We start from the raw sequence: 23,976 nt of genomic DNA on the forward strand, positions 1-23,976 counted from the left end.
CTTTCACTACTACTTGCCTTCCCTGAGGGAAAATTTGTATTTTCTTATCTCCTTGCTTTTGCATATGTGTCCTTTCCCATCTTAGCCTCCTTTTCCTGTGTTCACCTGTCAAAATCCTGAGGGATGCAGGGCAGTGTAGTGGAATAAGCCAGGGCGGGAGTTGAGTAGATCTGTTTTTCTGCTTTCCCTCAGTCTTGATCTGTTTCACAAAGGGCTGGACCAGTTTACATTTATACCAGAAAAGTATCGCTGTACATTCTTGCTGACACTTGGTATTGTCAGGATTTTTAGTTTTTGCCTGCCTGTAGGTTTGTGGAGATATCTCATTGTGGTTTTAATTTGCATTTCTCTGATGACAAACGAGGCTGAGCAGCTTTCCATCTTTTTTGTCTATTTGGCAATAAAGATTCACTATTTTGTTAAGTGCCTTTAAGCCTTTTCCCCATTTCTCTGTTGGATTGTCTTTCATTGATCTATAGCAGTTCTTTATGTATTCTGGATATGAGTACTTCTATGGCTTATCTTTTTAAATTTCTTTTACATTATTTTAGGATAAAAGGAAAAATTTAATTTTAATGGAGTTGAATTTATCATTATCTTCTTTCATGGCAGTGCTTTTTGGTTATATTTAAAATGTATTTCCCTATATATTTTCTCAAATATTATTTTCTAAAATTCTGCCAGCCTTTTAGATTAGCGTCTTCCTTAGACATTTTCCATTCACATGGTTGCATCATGTCTCTGATTTGGCAAGTGTTCTTGTCTTCGAATTAGGGATATTCTATAAGGCATTTTGCTATTCCTTTGCTAACACAGGGTTCCCCTTAAAGTACAGAAGTCATGCTACACCCACCCTCCTTTTCCAAAAGGTGTATCTCTTCCTCGCTGTGTCTCAGAGCTCAAGATTCTGGGCATAGGCCTATTCCTTTCAGTGGTAAGCTTCTAATAGCCTCCTCTCAATTTCATCCCTAACGGTTTTCAGGGTTCCTCCCAAGTACTACTGAAGAGGCCACGTTACTGCTCTCCATCCACCAGAGATTGCAGCCTGTTGGAGAAAGGGGATCACCTTTTCCCTTCATTACACTGCCACACCACTCTGTCGCCCAATTTCACCTTCCAAAAGGAGACAATAGGTAGATTAAAGATGTATCCATGGTAAAACTAACTTCAGGGTATATCTGACAAACATTTCTGTGTGTGTGTGTGTGTGTGTATGTGTGTGTGTTTGCATTTGCATTTTCACTGTTTATTTTTATTAGCAGGGTTATGTGATGCTTATCCTATCCTGTTCATGCAACAAGACTTGAGAGTGAAAAAGTTCTGTATGACCCAGCGATTTGGTTCTCTCACTAATCTGTTTCTGCCCTGTCCTCCAGAGACTAGACTAAATCTCCAAGGGAGAAATAATCCCAGTTGCAGCGTGCACTCAGAATAATAAGTGCAGTCAGCTGCCTCTCTCTCTCAGGTCTGTGGAGGAAACCAGAGGAAGTTTTAAAGTCCTCAGTTAACCAGGTCAGTAATATATCCATTCTCCTGAGGCCTCTCTCCTTTCACTCCGAGCCCAGAGCTCTCCAAAATACTGACCAACATGAACTGGTAGCCTCCAGCGCCAGACTTTTTACTTCCCTTACTCTTAAATTCTTATAGAGTACTTTCTGTCTACTTGTAGATGTGCATTTTTCTATGGAGGAAGGAGTTATAGCTTTCATCTGATTCTCAGCAGGATCTGCTAATCTTCAAAACTGAGAACCACTGAGCTAGACTTTTCAACTTTTTCAAGGTCAGTCCCACAGAAGAAGGCCTCTTACTTTACAGATCCAGGGAAGATTGGGCTTCTACTCTCTAATCCACATATTCGTGTGTCTGGAAACTGTTCTGAAAACTCTCTTGCATCCTGATAGTCTTTTATATTCCTTTTTTCATTTTTCTACCCTTTTATCCATCAAATAATGTTTATTCATCAAATATTGAGCACCTAGATTGATTATGCAAGTTGCCATAGAATATACAGAGATATATTATTGGTGAGCAAACAGTCTTAACAGATGAGGTAAATCACACACATAGATAACACTAGTGTAGTGAAAAAAATGAGAAGTGCCGTAGAAGGGGTATGTATAAATTGCTTTGGGACTTTAGAAGAGGAAGAAATTGCTCTGGTCTGGGGCAGGTAGCAGGGCATGAGGAGGACCTGAGAAGACTGTGGTGGATTCTGGGTTATAGAAAATCCAAGGCATTTGGACTAGGTCTTGAGAGATGGGTAGAGTTTAGATGTGTGGAAATGTTAGATGCAGTATGCCGTCTCTGGTTCTTTATTCATTCAGATGAGACTTGAGTATATAATGTGACTTCATGGAGTTTATATTTATCAGGGAAGATAGACTCTGGACAGGTCATTTCCTACTTAATTGCTGTTCATTCATTCAACATCTATTTGAGTGAGTACTAAATGCTATTCCTAACTCTTAGAATATAGCAGTGAATAAAATAGCCTCTGTGCTTATGAAACCCACATCCTAGTTGGGAGACAGAAAATATATAATATATTGTCAGGTAAGTATATAATATATTGTCAGGTAGTGATAAGTGCAGTGATGAGAAATAAAGCAGGGTAAGAAGATAGAGTCATAACAGGGAGGTGGGCCTGTTTTAGTTAATGTGATCAGGGAATGCTTCTCTGAGAGGAGGATATTTGAGCAGAGACCTAAACTAAATGAAGAGAGCAATCCCTGTGAATAGCTGGGCAGAGAGTTTTTCAGTAGAGGGAACAGCAAATGTAAACATCTCAAGATGGAAGATTTTAGTATTCTATGAATAGCAAGAAGAACTCTAGGATTGGAGTGTAATTTGCAGAGGAAGAAGTTGTAGAAAATGAGAATGCAAAAATAGATACGGACCGGATTTGACAAGACCTTGTGGCATGGTGATGGAAGGATGTTGGGAAGCTATTGTGAGAATGACATGATCTGATTTGTTTTAAAAAGATCACTCTGAGGCTTCCCTGGTGGCGCAGTGGTTAAGAATCCGCCTGCCAGTGCAGGGGACGTGGGTTTGAGCCCTGGTCTGGAAAGATCCCACATGCCGTGGAGCACCTAAACCTGTGTGCCACAACTACTGAGGCTGCGCTCTAGAGCCCACGAGCCACAACTACTGAGCCCGTGTGCCACAACTACTGAGGCTGCGCTCTAGAGCCCACGAGCCACAACTACTGAGCCCGTGTGCCACAACTACTGAAGCCTGCGCACCACAGCTGCTGAAGCCCGCGCGCCTAAAACCTGTGCTCTGCAACGAGAGAAGCTGCCGCAATGAGGAGCCTGTGCACCGCAATGAAGAGTAGCCCCCACTTGCCGCAACTAGAGAAAGTCTGCCCGCAGCAACGAAGACGCAACGCAGCCAAAAAAAAAAAAAAGATCACTCTAGTTCCTTTGGTCCAAAATAAAAGTCAGGAGACCAGTTATTACAGTAGTTCTGCAAGGAGATAAAGGTTGCTTGGATTTTTATAGTAACAGTGGAAATGGCAAGAAGATATATTTTACAGGAAGGCTCTCTTGATAGATTGGATGTGGGGTGTGAGAAGGAGAGAGTCAAGGGTGATGCCCCAGTTTGGTGCCATCTGCCGAGAGAGGCAGGGCTGGGAGGGGAATGGGTTCTGGTGGGGACCAAGGGTTCTCCTGTTTGAGGCGCCAGCTGACATCCAAATGAAGATGTCAAGTAGGCAATTGGATATGTGTCTGCAATTTGGGGGAAGGGTTGAGGCGAGGCATTTAATTTTTGGAGTTAATAGCATATAGAGAGATTTAAAGCCATGAGACTGGATGAAGTCATCTAGGGAGTGAGTGTAAATGGATGCTCTCCCTAGTGGTGTTTAACATCTTCCTCTGTTACCTATATCAGGTCAGATTTAAGTTCAAGTTAGGGGAAAATACTTCGCAGATGGTGGTATTTACTTCGTAATTAGAGTACCTACATCAGTATAGTATTTACTTCCTAATTAGAGTACATACATTAGGAAGTGCTTTGGTTCTTTCTCTTTTTATGATATTTGTATTAATTAGTGGGTTCAGGTATTGCTGCTCTGGTCCATCTATTATAAAACTCCATCCCCATCAGCATTTAGCAACCGTTGATGGTCATCTTCTGCATCCATCATTTCAGTAGGGATATCAGAATGGTGATAATGAAAGTCTTTAAGTCATTCCTTCTTAGTTAGCTGAAACTCTTCTATAATAGAAAAGAAGAATTTTACCTCATCAACTGTTTGGCTAACCTGAGGTACATTTTATATAGGAAAGGTAGGATAAATGTTTAGAATTTTCTGAGGTTGGCCAGAGAGAGCCCTTTCATGATGATTCCTGAGTCCTTTAGATGAGGCTTTAGTAGCCTGTGATAGCTTGCTTGTTTTCCCCATATGACAAGATCTTCCAGGTTCTTTTTTTTTTTTAATTTGTTCGATTGTTTGTTTATTTATTTGTGGCTGCATCTAGTTGTGGCGAGCGGGGGCTACCCTTTGTTGTGGTGCGCGGGCTTCTCATTGCTGTGGCTTCTCTTGTTGTGGAGCACAGGCTCGAGGCGCGCGGGCTTCAGCGGCTGTGGTGCACGGGCTTAGTTCCTCCGCGGTTTGTGGGATCTTCCCAGACCAGGGATCGAAACTGTGTCCCCTGCATTGGCAGGGGGGGTTTTTTTTTTTTTTTTTTTTCTTTACAATCCAGTACATTTTTATTCAACATTATGGCTGACATTTCATTAAGAATGAAAATGGCATCCTGTAGCTCCAGTAACTTTCAGTGCTTTAGTGATTTTTCTTTTTATTTATTTATTTATTTATTAACATCTTTATTGGAGTAAAAAATATGGAACGCTTCACGAATTTGTGTGTCATCCTTGTGCAGGGGCCATGCTAATCTTCTCTGTATCGTTCCAATTTTAGTATATGTGCTGCCGAAGCGAGCACGGCAGGCGGATTCTTAACCACTGCGCCACCAGGGAAGTCCCAGTTTCATCTTGTTTGTCTCCTTTTCTAGACTTGAATTAGCCATTTCTCGAAGGAGTTCCACAACCCTCATTCTTAACAAATATGTGATATGGAACGGTTTTAGAGTGCCTTTTGTATCCTATGACTTTAAGGTGATCTTTCTTCCCCGTAACATTTATTTTATTCTTGTTTGTACTGCGATAACAAAAATAGAATGAAAATACTTTAAAAATGCAATGTATTAATTTATATTTTAATTATACAGTTTTTTTTAACATCTTTATTGGAGTATAATTGCTTTACAATGGTGTGTTAGTTTCTGCTTTATAACAAAGTGACTCAGTTATACATATACATATGTTCCCATATTTCTTCCCTCTTGTGTCTCCCTCCCTCCCACCATCCCTATCCCACCCCTCCGGGCGTTCACAAAGCACCGAGCTGATCTCCCTGTGTTATGCGGCTGCTTCCCACTAGCTATCTGCCTTACGTTTGGTAGTGTATATATGTCCATGCCTCTCTCTCGCTTTGTCACACCTTACCCTTCCCCCTCCCCATATCCTCAGGTCCATTCTCTAGTAGGTCTAGTAGGACACAGTCTTTATTCATGTCTTACCCCTAGGTTCTTCATGACAGTTTTTTTTTCTTAAATTCCATATATATGTGTTAGCATACGGTATTTGTCTCTATCCTTCTGACTTACTTCACTCTGTATGACAGACTCTAGGTCCATCCACCTCATTACAAATAGCTCAATTTCATTTCTTTTTATGGCTGAGTAATATTCCATTGTAGATATGTGCCACATCTTCTTTATCCATTCATCCGATGGACACTTCGGTTGTTTCCATCTCCGGGCTATTGTAAATAGAGCTGCAGTGAACATTCTGGTACATGACTCTTTTTGAATTATGGTTTTCTCAGGGTATATGCCCAGTAGTGGGATTGCTGGGTCATATGGTAGTTCTATTTGTAGTTTTTTAAGGAGCCTCCATAACAGAAATGAAAAAGGAGAAGTAACAACTGACACTGCAGAAATAAAAAAAATCATGAGGGATTACTACAAGCAACTCTATGCCAATAAAATGGACAATCTGGAAGAAATGGACAAATTCTTAGAAATGCACAAACTGCCAAGACTGAATCAGGAAGAAATAGAAAATATGAACAGACCAATCACAAACACTGAAATTGAAACTGTGATTAAAAATCTTCCAACAAACAAAAGCCCAGGACCAGATGGCTTCACAGGCGAATTCTATCAAACATTTAGAGAAGAGCTAACACCTATCCTTCTCAAACTCTTCCAAAATATAGCAGAGGGAGGAACACTCCCAAACTCATTCTACGAGGCCACCATCACCTTGATACCAAAACCAGACAAGGATGTCACAAAGAAAGAAAACTACAGGCCAATATCACTGATGAACATAGATGCAAAAATCCTCAACAAAATACTAGCAAACAGAATCCAACAGCACATTAAAAGGATCATACACCATGATCAAGTGGGGTTTATTCCAGGAATGCAAGGATTCTTCAATATACGCAAATCTATCAATGTGATTAACCATATTAACAAATTGAAGGAGAAAAACCATATGATCATCTCAATAGATGCAGAGAAAGCTTTTGACAAAATTCAACACCCATTTATGATAAAAACCCTGCAGAAAGTAGGTGTAGAGGGAACTTTCCTCAATATAATAAAGTGTGCCAGTACCATACTGTCTTGATTACTGTAGCTTTGTAGTATAGTCTGAAGTCAGGGAGCCTGATTCCTCCAGCTCCGTTTTTTGTTCTCAAGATTGCTTTGGCTCTTTGGGGATTTAGTTTTGGAAGTTTTAGCCACAGCAGTCAGAGAAGAAAAGGAAATAAAGGGAATCCAAATTGGAAAAGAAGTAAACCTGTCACTGTTTGCAGATGACATGATACTATACATAGAGAATCCTAAAGATGTTACCAGAAAACTACTAGAGCTAATGAATGAATTTGGTAAAGTAGCAGAATACAAAATTAATGCACAGAAATCTCTGGCATTCCTATACACTAATGATGAAAAATCTGAAAGTGAAATCAAGAAAACACTCCCATTTACCATTGCAACAAAAAGAATAAAATATCTAGGAATAAACCTACCTAAGGAGACAAAAGACCTGTATGCAGAAAATTATAAGACACTGATGAAAGAAATTAAAGACGATACAAATAGATGGAGAGATATACCATGTTCTTGGATTGGAAGAATCAACATTGTGAAAATGACTCTACTACCCAAAGCAATCTACAGATTCAATGCAATCCCTATCAAACTACCACTGGCATTTTTCACAGAACTAGAACAAAAAATTTCACAATTTGTAATTATACAGTTTTGAATGACTTGATTTGTTCATTAAACCCTGCTACCATGCAGCATTCTCTGCTTTAGTAACTCAAAAGTGAATTTAGTGCCTAAAACACTAATTCTTGAGTATAGCTAAGCTAAACCATGGAGATTATCCAACCAACTGGGTTGGTTTTGAAATGTGCTATACAGTTAAGCTTTCTGTACTCTGGTCATTGCTTTCCACTGTGCTCTTTTTCCCATTGACTTTTCCTTGAACTTTGTATGTGTAAGCCAAAGCATAATTCTTAATATGTAGGTAGGCAGAATCATGGTGATTACAGAATTCTCTTTATATTTTACTCACACACATATACATACATACAAAGACTACCTTTCACTGTGGGATAGTTGAACCTTCAAATTTTTTTTTTTTTTTTTTTTTTTTTTTTTGCGGTACACGGGCCTCTCACTGCTGTGGCCTCTCCTGTTGCGGAGCAGAGGCTCCGGACGTGCAGGCTCAGCGGCCATGGCTCACAGGCCCAGCTGCTCCGCGGCATGTGGGATCCTCCTGGACTGGGGCACAAACCCGTGTCTCCTGTATCGGCAGGGGGACTCTCAACCACTGCGCCACCAGGGAAGCCCGAGCCTTCAAATTGTATAAAGTCAGAATTCTGGTTACCCTCTAATATTTTCTCCTTGGTCTGTGGGAACCAAATATTTATTTCAGAAGAAATAAATATTTAATAGAAAGTAAAGGCCTGGAACCTTTGTTTAACATATTTCCAGAAGACTACATTTTACCTTATATTCTAACTGTAGCATGTCAGTTGTTTTCTTTCACCCCTGCCCCCAGCTCTCTTCTTTCTGAGATAAAGTTTGTATGGGATGACACGTAAAAAAAGAACAGTAGACCAGTGATTGTGTTGTAGCCACCGTGCTTTAGACGTAGGGTATGCACACGTACCTCCTGCCTGTGCTTTGGGCTGTTCTGACAGTACCCAAGGTTGTGTTAATTCTTTGAGGATGGTCAGCGGCAGATCTTCCTAAATGTTATTGAACTTGCTCGGCACATTTAAGGAAATTGAACGGATTTGCTGATTTGAGTGGTGGCAGATTTCTTTTTCTTCTCTAATTTGTCAGTGAATTCTCTGTTTTTTGAGTGATATATTTTGGGTCAGGTTTGAAACCAGGATTCGTGTTTCAAGGCAGAAGTGCAGGAGAGCTGGTTTTGTAATTGTATATTAATTTAAAACTTAGCTGTTGCTTCACTCTTATGTTCTCGTGCAGGAAGGGGCCTAAGGGGAATCTTTTTAGAGATTTCTGGCTTAGCCAGTTGAACTTTTTTTTTAACTGTTAGAGAAAAGGAGCCTTGTTTGTTAGGAAATAATGAACAAACGTGGAAATAATGAACAAATTAATGAATGAACAAATGAATAAATCAGTGAATCTGACAAGAGTCAGATTTCTGTTATCACATTTTCATGAGGTCAGATATTTTAAAACTTTGGGAATATATTTTAGAGTCTGTATTCTGATTGTGTGAATATCTTTGTAATATTTTACTTTGCTTTTCTGGGTGGATATTATAATATTCATTGGGGACAGTTTTGTTAATTGGAATCTGTGACATTTTAATGTTTGGAGAAAGATTTCTTTTAATAACTTTTTGTGCGTTGTATAAAATGATCTTTCATTAAGCATGATCTTTGTGTGATCTAATTTGAACATTAATCTGGTTTGTTGAAAGCAGGCATCTAATTTGAAACCTCAGAGTTAAAGTCAGAAAAATATTAGACTTCTCAGTTATAAGCACATAGTGAAACTGCTAGAAGCTCACTCACTTCATTCAGGTCTCTGCTCACATGTCGCTTCATCCAGGAGGCATCCTCCCTAACCACACTACTGGTAAACTAGCCTCAGTTTCCAATAACCACCATTTTCATATTATATATATTTTTCACTAGCACTTATCACTATTAGACTTTTGATTGTGTACACTGCTGCATCCTTGCCACCTAGAACAGTGCCTTGCACCGTGAAAGTTACTCCGTACGATTTGTTGAATGAGTAAATTGTTTACCATCTGTCTCCTCACTATAGAATGTAGGCCTCATGAGGGTGCCTGGCATGAGGCTGGCCTTCCAGCATTTGTTTGAAAGAATGAAACGAATGTGCTACCAATAGTGATCAAATTCATATACACACACACGTATGTATGATCACATCTTGATTATATGTTTAAATTGCACATAGATTTCTCATCCAGAAATAGTTTATTAGAAGGATATGGTGTTCTAAGTAACATCTAGAACCTACAAAATCTGCTGTCTTTTTTGCTAATGTAGATGGGCAGATTTACATATAGGGTCACCTTTTTTTTTTTTTTCAGTGACTAAATAACACTGGTGTGTGTTAATATTGTGCCCATAGAAATCAAAGGGTACTGTCATATGAGTGTCGTGTGACTAACTCATTAAATGGATTAGTAGTGGATTCTTTTCTCCAATTTGCTTCATTTCTGTTAAATTGAGAAATTTTGACATATTGTGTAATGCTCATTCTTATTTCTAGTGTAAATGTCTATCAGTTGTGTGCTTTCTATACTGATCTCAGGCCTCAAAATGGAGAATTAAGGGTTTATATGTTTTATGGGAACATTTTATAAACTCTTGTTCACACTTAATTTTTTTTCTGTTTCATCTTACATTCTTGTGGTTTCATTTGGGAACACAGTGACAAGCTATATTGAGTTCTTCTATCATTTGCCAGCATACTAGTTGGTCCCATGTGATGGACACTCTGTGAAGCAGTGTGGTACTTCTGGTATTCAGGGCCTTTGTGGGAGAGAGGATGAAAATATACATCAGAAAAATAGGAGTGGATGTAGCGTTAATCTTGGGCATCTTGAAGAGCTGGATTGATTGTAAGGTAATCTGGGCATCTGGAAAATATTCTTTTTCAAACTACATGGTGAGTGTCCAGTGCTTCTGAATGTGCAGTTTTTTCCTTAGGAAAGAAAAATGAAAAAAAAGAAAAATCTGCACTTTCCCATTTTTCCCTCCAGTGATTTAGCAGAACTTTTCTCTTTTCTTCAGGTAATTAAACCAGAGAGCAATGACAAAGAAACAGAAGGTGCCTATGAATCAGATCTCCCTGAGGAGCTCTGTGGAAGCCATCTCCTGCAACAGTCCCTGAAAGGCTATAATGACAGTCCTGATGTCATTATAGAGGCTCAGTTTGATGACAGTGACTCAGAAGATGGACATGGCAACACGCAGAATGCTGTGGTTGATGGTGTTAAGAAACTCTCAGTTTGTGTTCATGAAAAAGGTGAGTACCGGACTGCTCTCCGACGTTTTATTTTAGTAGATTGTTTTAAGTATTGGAATTCTCTCTGTGCTACACAATTAATCACACAATACAGTTGGTATCTTTCCAGTTTCTAACCTGTGGCAGCTTTTAGGAAAGGGGGATCTTTGACAGGCTTCCAGCTGCTGTTTGTGGGGAGGGGACAAATGCTGCTGGTGATTTGTGTGGTCAGTGGTTGCTGTTGTCATTTCCTAATGGGTTTTGCATTGTGTTGATAGCTAACCTTGAAATTTCCTGTGATGAGCCCAATCCCACCCTGTGGTTGATATGAACATAATTAAACCAAACTAAAATCCTTCCAAAAAAAGCGCTTTGTTTTACCCTGGATTTTGCTTTAATTTTAACTTGGTACATTTCATCCTCAGTGGTGAATAGATCACCTTAAATTTGATAAGTAGATTATCTTTACAAAGTGTTTTGATTGTAAGCTTTTTAAAAAGCGAGTCTTATTTTCTCTGATCAAAATTTAAGCCGTGGGTCCCCTGGATACTGAAAAAAGCAATTGCAAGCACACAGGCGAAGAGCTGTGACCAAGGGCCCTACCTGACTGCAGTCTGGAAGACTTAAGGGAAAGTAGCAATGAAAAATGGAATATTTCAATGTATAGATTTCTAGGAGGTTTTAAGTGCAGGGAATATGTTTTCTAGCCAGATGGATTTTTATGTATGTTATGAAGTGGAAAATATTGACCTGGTTAGGCCAACTAGATTATGAGGGTTTTTTTTATCAGGAAGAAGTTTCTGGCACAGTCCCCACGAAAGGCTAGAAGAAATGCCAGAAGGTTACTAAAGGAGGATGTTCAGCAGACACCCTGGGATAGGGACTGGTGAGCACAGTTCTCTGACATCCTGAAGAAAGCTGGAGGTGATTTCAGGAAGTGACTGCGTAAGGATCACCCTGTGTCTTCACTGCTGATGAGGTAGTGATCTCGGGCAGCGAGCACTTTCTGAAAGCATGTGTCGCTTTCTGGTGCCAAGTACTACTCATTCAGAAGGACTTCCCGACTTTGAGATTCTATCTGAATGAAGAGGCTACTGCTTCCTCACTGCCCCACCTCACTGTCGACCTGAGGGCACCCAGGTTCTTTTGTTTTTGTGGCCTGCTTAGATAACTAGTGGTTCCACTGTTCAGGGCGCAGCCAATGTCATTTGGATGTTATTCCTTGAAAATTCCTTCTTCTGATGTTTCTTCTTTCTTCCTTTAAAAACAGTTTAATAACCGGGACCCTAAATAGCCAAATCCTCATCTGCAAGTTCACCAAGGGAGAGAGATACTTGAAGGACAAAACCAGGGGAAGGAGTACTTTAAAACTTACTGGGCATTTGGCCCAAAACTACTTTGTGGAAACCTAGCTCAGGTGATTGAACTTGGAAGACCTCAGCAGCCTCTTTTCCTCTAGGTTCCAAGTTGAAGGGATGAGATGCTTCAGTTTCTCATTATTGATTGGTACCAATACAAGGGCAAGGAAATATTGATGGATGGAAGTGATGGCAGAATTGATGCCCAGGGTGGATATTAATAATTCACCTTATCCTTTGTTTGGGAAATTCTGATGCCAGACGTACTCTTGATTTGTCCTCTATTGTAATTTTCCTCCATCCCCGTTGCAAGTAAGTGTCACTGAGTGCTTTACAAGTTCACCGTATGCAGTTTTTTTCCTTACTGTTTTTATGGTCTTCGTATCCTACTGTTATTTATATTGCTTCCTTACTGGCCCTGACTGAGGGAACAGCCTTAATCCTTCCCTCAGAATCTGGTACCAATTTCTCTTTCCTGCTAGCCTCTAAATAGAGTTTTGAAACCACATGGCTGTTTCTCATTTCTTGCCCTCTTGATATTTAGGAAAATTGCAATTTGCTCTTTTAAAAATCATGGTGTTTTTAAGGATATTTCAACCAGCTTCTCTTCTCTGGATAATATAAAATCTGGTTACAGTTAGGATGTTAGTTCTTTTTGCACCATGTAAGGGTTTGAAATTTGTTATTGAAACAAAACATAACCTTAAGAACATCATAAACTTTTCCTAAGACTTCTAGAAAGGTTCATTGCTTTGTGTTGTAATTGCAAATGAATTATTAATCCTAGTTCACACCTGTGTGCAAAAGAGTGATTTTTGTTTGAATGTCGTGTTTTTTTTACCCAAAGCAAACATGACATATTACATGTGTATACTTAGTATATCCCTTTTTGCCCGGGAAACATTCATATCTTTACCATAACTACCAGTTTCTCTGGTAATTGAGCAGGTAACCCCAGCTGTATGCAGCAAGTGCCTATCATTGCATTCAGAGAAAAGTTTCTCTGGGCATCTCAGACCTACACAATAGTTTCTTCTAGGAAGATAACATGGATCTGGATCATCCTCAGCCGTTGAGAGAACAGGCCAAAGACCTGGGCCGCTTTTGTAGGTCCAGCCCCACAGCCTCCCAAGGCTGAGCTTTTACCACTTCCCAGGCAATGGCATTGTTGTCAGCATAGAAAACCGCCATCTGTGTCAAGACTGGGGACAACCCAAATAAATATTCTTTGGTATCAAGTATTTGAGTAACGATTGCCCTGATTAGCAAACTCCAAAGGATAAAAAAACATCATGACTAATTGGTACAGTAGCTCTTTATCATACATCTTTGGGAACTTTAAGAACAGTTTTGGCCTCTGAGTCTTGGCGATGGTGACGTAATCAGGTTGTGATGTACTTTTCCTGTTCTCTACCTTAGTAGGGTCTGTCAGAGATCTTGTTCAGCTTTCTGGTCTGGAGAGAAGCTTCTGCCAGTACCCTGATGACTGAACATGGGTTTGAATGTAGAGTTGGTGACCCTCTAAGTTCTCACTTTTGTCTCTGGCCACCTTCAACTCTTTTTTGAAGGGAGAATCCACATGGAATCCTTGTTCCCTTCCGAGGTTTGAATCGATCTATTACTGCGCCTCCTGGGGCCTGCCCAAGTCAACCTTAGGAGTCAGGAAGAGCCGTTTTTTTCACACTTAAATTTCATCTCCCTCCAGCCACAGGCCTATTCATTGCCTAGGTTTAAGCTCTCTTTCCTTGGATAAAAAGTAACCGTGTTTCCCTTTGGCTGAGAAAAGCAGATCCATATGATTATTCTCCTGTGATACTTTGGGGTTACTGAAATGCCAAGAATCCTTACTCCTGACTGTCTAGAACCCCTTCTTTCTCAGAGCTAATTTTTTTCATTTCCTTTCTGCTAGTGTTTCCAGATTCTGAGATCAAATCTTTCTTATATTTTTGTTTCCTAGCTCTCCACTGTGTATAATGATGATTAATATAATTAGAAGACAGTTTATGTTTGCTTCAGAAATTATATTAAAAATTAAATATAAGGCAGTTTCCCATCAACCACAATTTTTGGACAATGTTTTGTGCCAGTGTTTTAAAGTATTTTTTTGTTTTAAAAAAAAGAGTAAAGCCTTGTCCAGACCTATGTTAGAAGGATACAGTGGGAATTTTTGCTTCCCTGTCTTTTATTTATTTATTTTTAGCTGCGTTGGGTCTTCACTGCTGCACGCGGGCTTTCTCTAGTTGTGGCGAGTGGGAGCTGCTCTTTGTTGCAGTGCGCAGGCTTCTTGTTGCGGTGGCTTCTCTCGTTGCCGAGCACAGGCTCTAGGCGTGCAGGCTTCAGTAGTTGTGGCACGTGGGCTCAGTAGTTGTGGCTCACGGGCTTAGTTGCTCCGCGGCATGTGGGATCTTCCCGGACCGGGGTTCGAACCCGTGTCCCCTGCATTGGCAGGCGGATTCTTAACCACTACACCACCAGGGAAGCCCTTCCCTGTCTTTCAGACTGAGTGGGTGATGCATTCATATCACGTGTGATTCAGGTAGAGACAGATGGTCAGGACCTCCAATGTCTAAGACCTGTGCTAGACCAGCCATTCCTCCCTGTGAAGTCCATTATGGTTTATTACAGGATATTGAATATAGTTCCCTGGGCTAATACAACAGGACGTTGTTGTTTATCCATTCTGTATAAAATAGTTTGCATCTGCTAATCCCAAACTCCCTATCCTTCCCTCCCCTCCCCTACCTCCCCCTTGGCAACCACAAGTCTGTTCTTTATGTCTGTGAGTCTGTTTCTGTTTCGTGGAAGTTCATTTATGTCATATTTTAGATTCCACATATAAATGATGTCATATGGTATTTGTCTTTCTCTTTCTGATTTACTTCACTTAGTATGATAATCTCTAGGTCCATCATGTTGCTGCAAATGGCATTATTTCACTCTTTTTTATGTCTGAGTAGTATTCCATTGTGTGTGTATGTGTGTGTGTATACCATATCTTTTTTATCCATTCATCTGTCGATGGACATTTAGGTTGCTTCCATTCTTGGCTATTGTAAATAGTGCTGCTATGAAAATAGAGGTGCATGTATCTTTTTGAATTATAGTTTTGTCTGGATATATGCTCAGGAATGGGATTGCTGGATCATATGGCAACTCTTTTAGTTTTTTAAGGAACCTCCATACTGTTTTCCATAGCAGCTGCACCAATTTACATTCCCATCAACAGTGTAGGAGGGTTCCCTTTTCTCCACACCCATGAAGCTTCTTTTACCTTCTCATTCCTGCCAATAGTTAGAATTATTCAGCTTTCTAGTTTTTGTTTTTTGTTTTGTTTTGTACGCGGGCCTCTCACTGTTGTGGCCTCTCCCGTTGCAGAGCACAGGCTCCGGACACGCAGGCTTAGCAGCCATGGCTCACGGGCCCAGCCGCTCCGCGGCATGTGGGATCCTCCCGGACCGGGGCACGAACCCGTGTCCCCTGCATCGGCAGGTGGACTCTCAACCACTGCGCCACCAGGGAAACCCAACTTTCTAGTTTTTTATACTCTAGAGATTAAGTTCTGTAAATTGCCTTTTCATATTGTTTGCCCATTGTTCCATCATAGTTACTGTTCTATTGTTGATTTGCAGGCAGTTCTTATCTATTCTCTATAATAATCCCTTTTCCATTTTAGGCATCACAAATATCTTCTACCATTCTGTCCTTTAGTCATTTGTCTGTTAACTTTATGGTGTTTTTCACTGAACAAAAATTCTTAATTTTTCTGTGATAAAATTAATCATATGCTTTATGGGTTTTTTTTTTTAGTTTTTTGCATATTCTTAGGTCACATAGATGTTTTCTCATACAGTCTTCTATTAACTCCACAGTTTTGCCTTTTGCTGAACTTCATGAAGCTGATTCTTTATTGATTGAGGGTATCATTTGGTTTCTCTCCTTTAAAGGTATTTTTGTTATTGAACCATCCTCAAATTCCTAGGATAACTCCTACTTAATCCCAATATATTATTATTTTTTAAGTACAGTATTGGATTTACTTAGGTAATATATAGTGTAGGGTTTTTTGTATCATGTTAAATGGACCTATCATTTTCTTATCATTATCTGGTTTTTACAGTCAAGATTATATTAGCTTCATAAAATGTCCTGGTCAGTTTTTTTTTTTTTTTTTTAATTTTTATTGGAGTATAGTTGCTTTACAGTGTTGTGTTAGTTTCTGCCGTACAGCAAAGTGAATCAGTTATACGTATACGTTTATCCCCTCTTTTTTAGATTTCCTTCCCATTTAGGTCACCACAGAGCATTGAGTAGAGTTCCCTGTGCTGTACAGTAGGTTCTCATTCGTTATCTATTTTATACATAGTAGTGTATATATGTCAATCCCAATCTCCAAATTCATCCCACCACCCCCCCTTTCCCCTTGATATCCATAAGTTTGTTCTCTACATCTGTGTCTCTATTTCTGCTTTGCAAATAAATTCATCTGTACTGACGGTTTACCGTTTTCCCAGAATAGCTTGTATAAGACAGGAGTTACATTGTAAAGCATACTCCAATAAAAATTAATTTAAAAAAACCCAGGAATTAAGTCTTCCTTAAAACTTGGTGGACCTCATTGTAAAATTTTCTGCACCTGCTGTTTTTCAGAAGGCGAGATCTTTGCTCTTTCAGTCTCTTTTATACTGATTGGTCTGTTCAGTCTCTCTTTTTGATGCCAATTTTGGCATAACTGAAGGGGAATTTATCCATTTGAATTTACGATCATATAGATATTCCTAATACTCATTAATATTCTTTAATTATTAAAATAACTCCTTGTGTTGGTACTTTTGCCTCCCTTTTCGTTCTGTATTTTAATTGTTTGACTCTTCTCTTTTTTCTTAACTCTTGCTTGCCAAAGATCTATCTTATTAATCTTTTCAAGGAACATGATTTTTGGTTGTGTTATTTTTCTGTTTATTGTTGATTATGTTGTTCTGTATATCATTGATATTTGCCCTTATCTTAGTTATTTATTCCTTACTTGGGGGAGGGTTGCTTTTTTGCCCTTTTCCCAACTTCTTGAGTTGAATATGTCTTTTCAACTTCTCTTGTTTCCTTTGAAATATTTTTAAAGCTATAAAATTCCCTCTAAATACTTCTTTTGCCATACCTAGGATATACCTAGGTATATTTTTGTATACATGCATACCCAGATATGTATTTACACATAATAATCACTGATACTTATTGAACATTTACTGTGTGCTAGGCCCTAAGTACTTTATAATTATTCCTCATGATATTTAATTATTTAATTCTTATAGCATATCCAGTATGTGTTCTGCCTATGTTCTCTTCTAGGAGTTTTATGGTTTTGGATCTTACCTTTAGGTCTTTAATCCATTTTGAGTTTATTTTTGTATATGGTTTGAGGAAATGTTGTCATCTCATTCTTTGACATGTGGCTGTCCAGTGTTCCCAGCACTACTTACTAAAGAGACTGTCTTTTATCCATTGTATATTCTTGCCTCCTTTATCATAGATGAATTGATCATAGGTGCATGGGTTTACTTCTGAGCTCTCTGTTCTGTTCCATTGATCTGTATGTCTGTTTTTGTGCCAGTACCGTGCTGTTTTGATTGCTGTAGATTTGTAGTATAGTCTGAAGTCAGCGAGGGTGGTACCTTCAGCTTTATTCTTTTTTTCCCAAGATTGCTTTGGCAATTCAGGGTCTTAAAGTCTGTGGTTCCGTATACAGTTCAGGATTATTTGTTTTAGTTCTGTGAAAAATGTCATGGATATTTTAATAGGAATTGCATTAAATCTGTAGATTGCTTTGGGTAGTATGGCCATTTTAACAATACTAATTCTTCTAATCTAAGAGCGTGGAATATCTTTTCATTTCTTTGTATCATCTTCTACTTTCCTTCATCAGTGTTTTATAGTTTTCACAGTATAGGTCTTTAATCTCTTTGTTTAAGTTTATTCCTAGATATTTTATTCTTTTTGATGAGATTTTGAATGGCATTGTTATTTTTTTCTTTCTCTTTCTGATAGTTCATTATTCGAATATAGAAAAGCAGCAGATTTCTGTATATTAATCTTGTATCCTGTAACATTACTGAATTCATTTATTACTTGTAATAGTTTTTTTTTTTTGAGACATTCGAGTTTTCTGTATATAGTAGCAGTATCATCTGCAAATAGTGACAGTTTTACTTCTTCCCTTCCAATTTGGATGCCTTTTGTTTCTCTTTCTTGTCTGATTGCTGTGGCCAGGACTTCCAATACTGTGTTAAATAGAAGTGGCGAGAGTGGGCATACTTGTCTTGTTCCTGATTTTAGAGGAAAGGCTGTCAGCTTTTCACCATTGGGTATGATGTTAGCTGTGAATTTGGCGAGAGTGGGCATACTTGTCTTGTTCCTGATTTTAGAGGAAAGGCTGTCAGCTTTTCACCATTGGGTATGATGTTAGCTGTGAATTTGTCATAAATGGCCCTTATTATGTCGATATATGTTCCCTCTCTACCACCTTTGATGAGAGTTTTTGTAATGAATGGATATGGAATTTCATCAACTACTTTTTCTGTGTCTGTTAAGATGATGATGTGATTTTTATCGTTTTTGTTAATGTGCTGTACCACATTGATTTGCAAATATTGAACCATCCTTGTGTCCTTGGAATACATCCCACTTGATTATGCTGTATGATCCTTTGTATATATTGTAGGATTTGGTTTGCTAATATTTTGTTGAGAATTTTTGCATCTATATTCATCAAAGATATTGGCTTGTTATTTTTTTTTTTTTTTTTTTTTTGTAGTGTCTTTGGTTTTGGTATCAGGGTAATGGTGGCCTCACTGAGTGAATTTGAGAGCACTCTGTCCTCTTCAATTTTTGGAATAGTTTGAGGAGGATGGGTATTAGCACTTCTTCATATGTTTGGTAGAATTCCCCTATGAAGCCATCCAGTCCTGGGCTTTTGTTGGCTGTGAATTTTCTAAATTACAAATTCAATTTTGCTACTAGTGATCAGTCTATTCATATTGTCTGTTTGTTCTTGATTTAGTCTTGGCAGGTTGTATGTTTCTAGAAATTTGTCTGTTTCTTCTAGGTTATCCAATTTGTTGGTGTGTAACTGTAGTATTTCCTTATGATTTTTTGTGTCTCTGTGGTATTGGTTGTTATTGCTCCTCTCTCATTTCTAATTGTGTTTATTTGGGTTCTCTCTCATTTCTTCTTGGTGAGTCTGGCTAGAGGGTTATCAATTTTGTTTGTGTTTTCAGAAAACTAGCTCTTGGTTTCATTGATCTTTTCTGTTGTTTTTTTGGTCTCTATTTTATTTCCTCTCTCATCTTTATTATTTCTTTCCCACTGCTGATTTTGGGTTTTGTTTGTTCTTCTTTTTAGATGGTAGGTTAGGTTGTTTATTTCAGATTATTCTTGTTTCTTGAGGAAGGTCTTTATCACTCTAAACTTCCCTCTTAGAACTGCTTTTGCTGCATCCCAGAGAGTTTGTGCTTCCGTTTTCTTTTGTCTCGAGGTATTTTCTGATTTCCCCATTGACCCATGTTGTTTAGTCTTTACATGTTTGTGCTTTTCCCATTTTTCTTTCTGTAATTGACTTCTAGTTTCATACTGTTGTGGTTGGGAAAAATGCTTGATGTAATTTCTGTGCTCTTAAATTTGTTGAGACTTTTTTGTGGCATAGCATGTGATTTATCCTGGAGAGTATTCCTTGTGTTCTTGAAAAGAATGTGTATTCTGCTGCAAACAACTTTATTTAAACCTGTGATTCTCAAGTTATTTGGTCTCAGGACACTTCTGTGTTCTTAAGAATTATTGAAGACTCCAAAATGCTTTTGTGTATGTAGGTTATATCTATCAGTATTTCTGTATTTAAAATTAAAACAAAGAAAGCCTTAAAATATTGCAAAATAAGTGTACTTACTTCTAGTTGTGTTTCTGTGTACATTTAAGGAAAACTTCAGATTTTAAAATAATGATTTATTGGGCATTAGTGAGGTTAATGATTTATAGTAGATAAAACCATAGTCAAAATACTGAGGAGAAAAATGGAATTAACTTCTAAAATATACTTGTTTGTACTTTAAATTGATAATCTTAGAAAATTCTAGAAAACACAAGAATATATAAGCACACATTCTATTGGTCATTAGAGCAGGGGTTAGCAAAGGTATTCTGTAAAGGACACATAGTAAATATTTCCAGCTTTGTGGGATACACCAGAGACAGAGACTTCTGTGTCACAACTACTCAACTCTGTTTTTGTAGCCTGAAAGTGGTTGTGGAGAATATGTGAATGAGTGGACATGGATGGGTTTGGCCTGTGGGCCAGTTTAGTTTGCTGACCTCTACTTTACAGACATGAGAAAATGAGAGTGAAAGGGACAAATACTGTCTTAGTATTATTATGAAAAGAGTCTTGACCTTGTGGGCCTTTGGCAGGATCTCAAACCACACATGGAGAACCATTGGTTTAAGCTACTGAAATTGATAGTTGATGCTGAACAAGACTTTAATGAATGTTTTAATTATTTACTGTTAGGAAATGCAACACGCTAATTAAGATAATTTGGGTAAAAATCTGTTGCCTCAATGTTTGCTCAATTGTGGGGTCTTTTTGGGGGACTGTTTGTACCCCGTTTTGCTGTTTTGACTATAGTATGGTCTATGTATGTCTTAGTTTATCAAACCTATTCACAATGTGAATTTTGAATCTTACATCTTCTTAATATGTTTAATAGTTTATATATAGCATTATTGCATATTAGAAAAAACTTGAGTATTAGAAAAAAAGAACATTGAGTATTTTGTGTTCTTTAGTATTAATTTGAAAGGAAATTTTTTCCAGCAATTTCCTACATGTAATTGTTGATATATAAGAAAGCTATTGGGGTTGTTTTGTGTATCTTTAAACTGGATACCTTAATGAATGCTCTTATTATTTCCAATAATTTTCTAGTTGGTGGCTTTGATTTTCTAGGTATAAAACAATTTTATCTGCAAATAATAATTTTGCCCCTAACTTTCTAATTTGTGCTTCTCATTTTTTACCTCATGTCATTGACCATTGCTTTAAGAACTGTATTACATAATAGTGGTGATTGCCTTCTTCTGGACTTTAATAGGAATGCTTCCAGTATTAAACCCTCAAGCACAGTGCTGGTTGTTGGCTTCAGACCTAGTTAACCAAGTGTCCTTTTTCTTTTTTAACTAAAAGTTTCTGTTGGGAAGGGATATTGAATTTTTCTTTCAAGTGCCTTCTGAGCTTCTTTCAAGATTTCGGTTTTTTTCCCCTTTGGCTTGTTTACTTGATGACACATAACATTGAATAATTCTTGCATCCCTCATACAGCCATGACTCTCATTTGGTCATGGTGTATAGCATGTTTTAACATGTAACTCAGTTCTGTTTGCTAATATTTATTTATGATTTTTGGATTTAAAATACAAAATGTGAGATTTGTCTGCAGTTTCTTCTTATTGTGCTGTCTTTTTTGTGTTTTGGTATCAGGCTCTATTAACTTTTTGGGAAGAACTGGGGAGCCTTTCTTTTTCTCACTGCTTTGGAGCAGTCAGAATAGCATTGAGAATGATCAAGTGTTCTCAATACTTGAAGCATTTAAAGAACTCATGGTTGGAACATGGGTTAGGGCTTTCTTTAGCTGACAGCTTTCCCCATGTGTAATGATTATTTTGTTTCTGTAGGGTTTTTTCCCTCTTCTTGCATTAATTTTGATAATGCAAAATTAAAATTATATTTTCCAGGAAAATCATACATTTTAGCCACCTATTGTAATATTTTAGAATAGAGTTGTACGAAGTTTTTTCAATTAATTTCCTCGGCATCTATAATCAAACCTTTCAGTTTTCCCCTCGTTTTTTATTACACTAGGAAGTGACTTGTCTGTTTAATTTTTAGTAGAAACTTATTTCTACCATTTTTATTTATTGTAAGTAATCTCTACCTTTATCTTGTATTCCTAAGGACTTTCTTTTAAACATGTTAAGTCTGAGGTGGTCATGTATAGTTGGAAATGTAGGTTGAAGTTGACGTCAGAGGTTGGATTGGAAATGTAGTTTAAAGCATCATCGGCATCTGTTTAGGTCCTTGAAGAACCCCTCTATTCTAAGAGTTTCTTTAAGGGACTGTCAGAGGACGGGGGCGTACCTGTTCTCTTCTGCCACCTGAGTTTCCCTCCTTGAAAGCAATAAATATTATCACACTATTCCCTGCCCTACCCTCTCTATAAGAAACAGAAACTCTTGTGGTTTTAAAAATCTTTTGTGTGTGTGATAAAATATATATAGCACTAAATTTGTGGTTTTAACCATTTTTAAGTTTACAATTCAGTCCCATTGATTACATTCATGATGTTGCACAGCCATTACTGTTATCTAGTACTATTCCCACATGTTTTTTTATCATGCTAAACAGAAACTCTATAACCATTAAACAACTCCCCATTTCACCTACCCCAGTCTCTGCTAACCACTAATCTCCTTCCTCTCTATAAATTGTCTCTTCTTGATATGTCATATAAGTGGAGCCATACAATATTCCTCCTTTTGTGTCTGCCTTATTTCATTTAGCATAATGTTTTCAAGGTTCATCTATGTTGTAGCATGTGTCAGAATGTCATTCCTTTTCATGACTGAGTAGTATTTCATTATATTGAATATACCACATTTTGTTTATCCATTCATGTTGATGGACACTGGTTTGTTTCCACCTTTTGGCTATTGAATAGTGAGTAATGCTGAAATGAACATTCGTGAGCAAGTATCTGAGTTCTTGTCTTCAATTCAATTGAAATTATACCCAGTAGTAGAATTGCTGGGTCATATACTTAGCTGTTTGAGAAATGTGGGTGTTTTTAAAGGAATTTTTTAATTGTTAAATACATAGTTATTAGAAGGGTTAACAGAGATAGAAAACCATGATGAATTATAACAATCTTGAAAAAATAATATTTGTTCTTTACTGAAATATGATCGAAGCTTGTCCAGTTCTTTCTCTGGCTTGTCATTTTCACCTTCTCTTCTTCTCATTTTTTATCATTGAGTCAGTCCTACCTATTTTCTCTTTGATGTATCAACAGACCTAGGGAGATTGGGTTTCAGAACATTTCTCTAACAGTACAAGTAATTTATTTTATAGAATATACTCTGCCCCAATGCATTCCTTACAGTGCCTAGGAATAGACATGCCTGTCAGCCTTCTTGCTAGTACTTTAACACAAAATTATTGGAAGAGAAATTTAAATAAAAGCAAATAATCTATATTAAATGTAGTTCATGCTGTTACCTGGAAACAGAAGTTCCCAGGCCTCTAGCATGTCTGTCACTATGTGTGCCTGCCCTTCTCCTCAGTAGAGGTGAATGAAGACTTGAAGGTCTCTGGAGCCACACCCCCTGCCCATGGTTATTTTAGCATCTTTTGCAGTATTGCACTGTTGATTCTTTTGCTTGCTGTCCACTTTTAGCTTTATACTTGGCTCCCTGAATTACTTAATAATCTACTTCTGGGGGGCTTACTGATAATAAAAATGTAGATCAGCATCTTTGTGTGATGGTATCATTTTGTCCTTATTTCCAGTCACCCTTGGAATCTTTCTTCCAAGTCTGTCTACTCATCCCTCTCTCTGGTACTTTCCAGGTCAGGCTAGTCTATGCTAGTGACGAGGGTCATATCTGTTTACAGTTGCATTACTATAGAAATCATAAAATTCTGGACCTACATGAGTCCTACAAGATCAAGTACTCTTCTTGACATGTGTTAGTCCACCCCTCGGGGCTTCCAGTGGAGCACTTCACATTATTTATAAATATTTCATGACACTAAATGAAAATAGTTCATTTGCTTTAAGACTGCAAGGTCAACTTATTTTACTTTTGATACAAATGATACTAGCCTACCATGGTAACATTGACTTTTCTTGGTGATCAGAGGCTCTAATTAACAGTTGTGTGTTTTTGATTAAAAAACAGGTAACAAATTA

General features: G+C 38.0%; 1 protein-coding gene across 1 annotated transcript in view; it reads left to right on the forward strand.

The window, feature by feature from the left end:
* DIS3L2 (DIS3 like 3'-5' exoribonuclease 2) overlaps positions 1 to 23,976 on the forward strand; it is a 382,925-nt gene that overhangs the window by 117,151 nt on the left and 241,798 nt on the right. Inside the window, exon 6 of the mRNA XM_007462755.1 lies at positions 10,397 to 10,631. Within this exon, the coding sequence (XP_007462817.1) occupies positions 10,397 to 10,631 (235 nt within the window). The remainder of the gene's footprint in view (positions 1 to 10,396; positions 10,632 to 23,976) is intronic.

This window comes from Lipotes vexillifer, unplaced genomic scaffold (assembly GCF_000442215.2).
Source record: "Lipotes vexillifer unplaced genomic scaffold, Lipotes_vexillifer_v1.1 scaffold860, whole genome shotgun sequence".
Classification (NCBI taxonomy): Eukaryota; Metazoa; Chordata; class Mammalia; order Artiodactyla; family Lipotidae; genus Lipotes; species Lipotes vexillifer.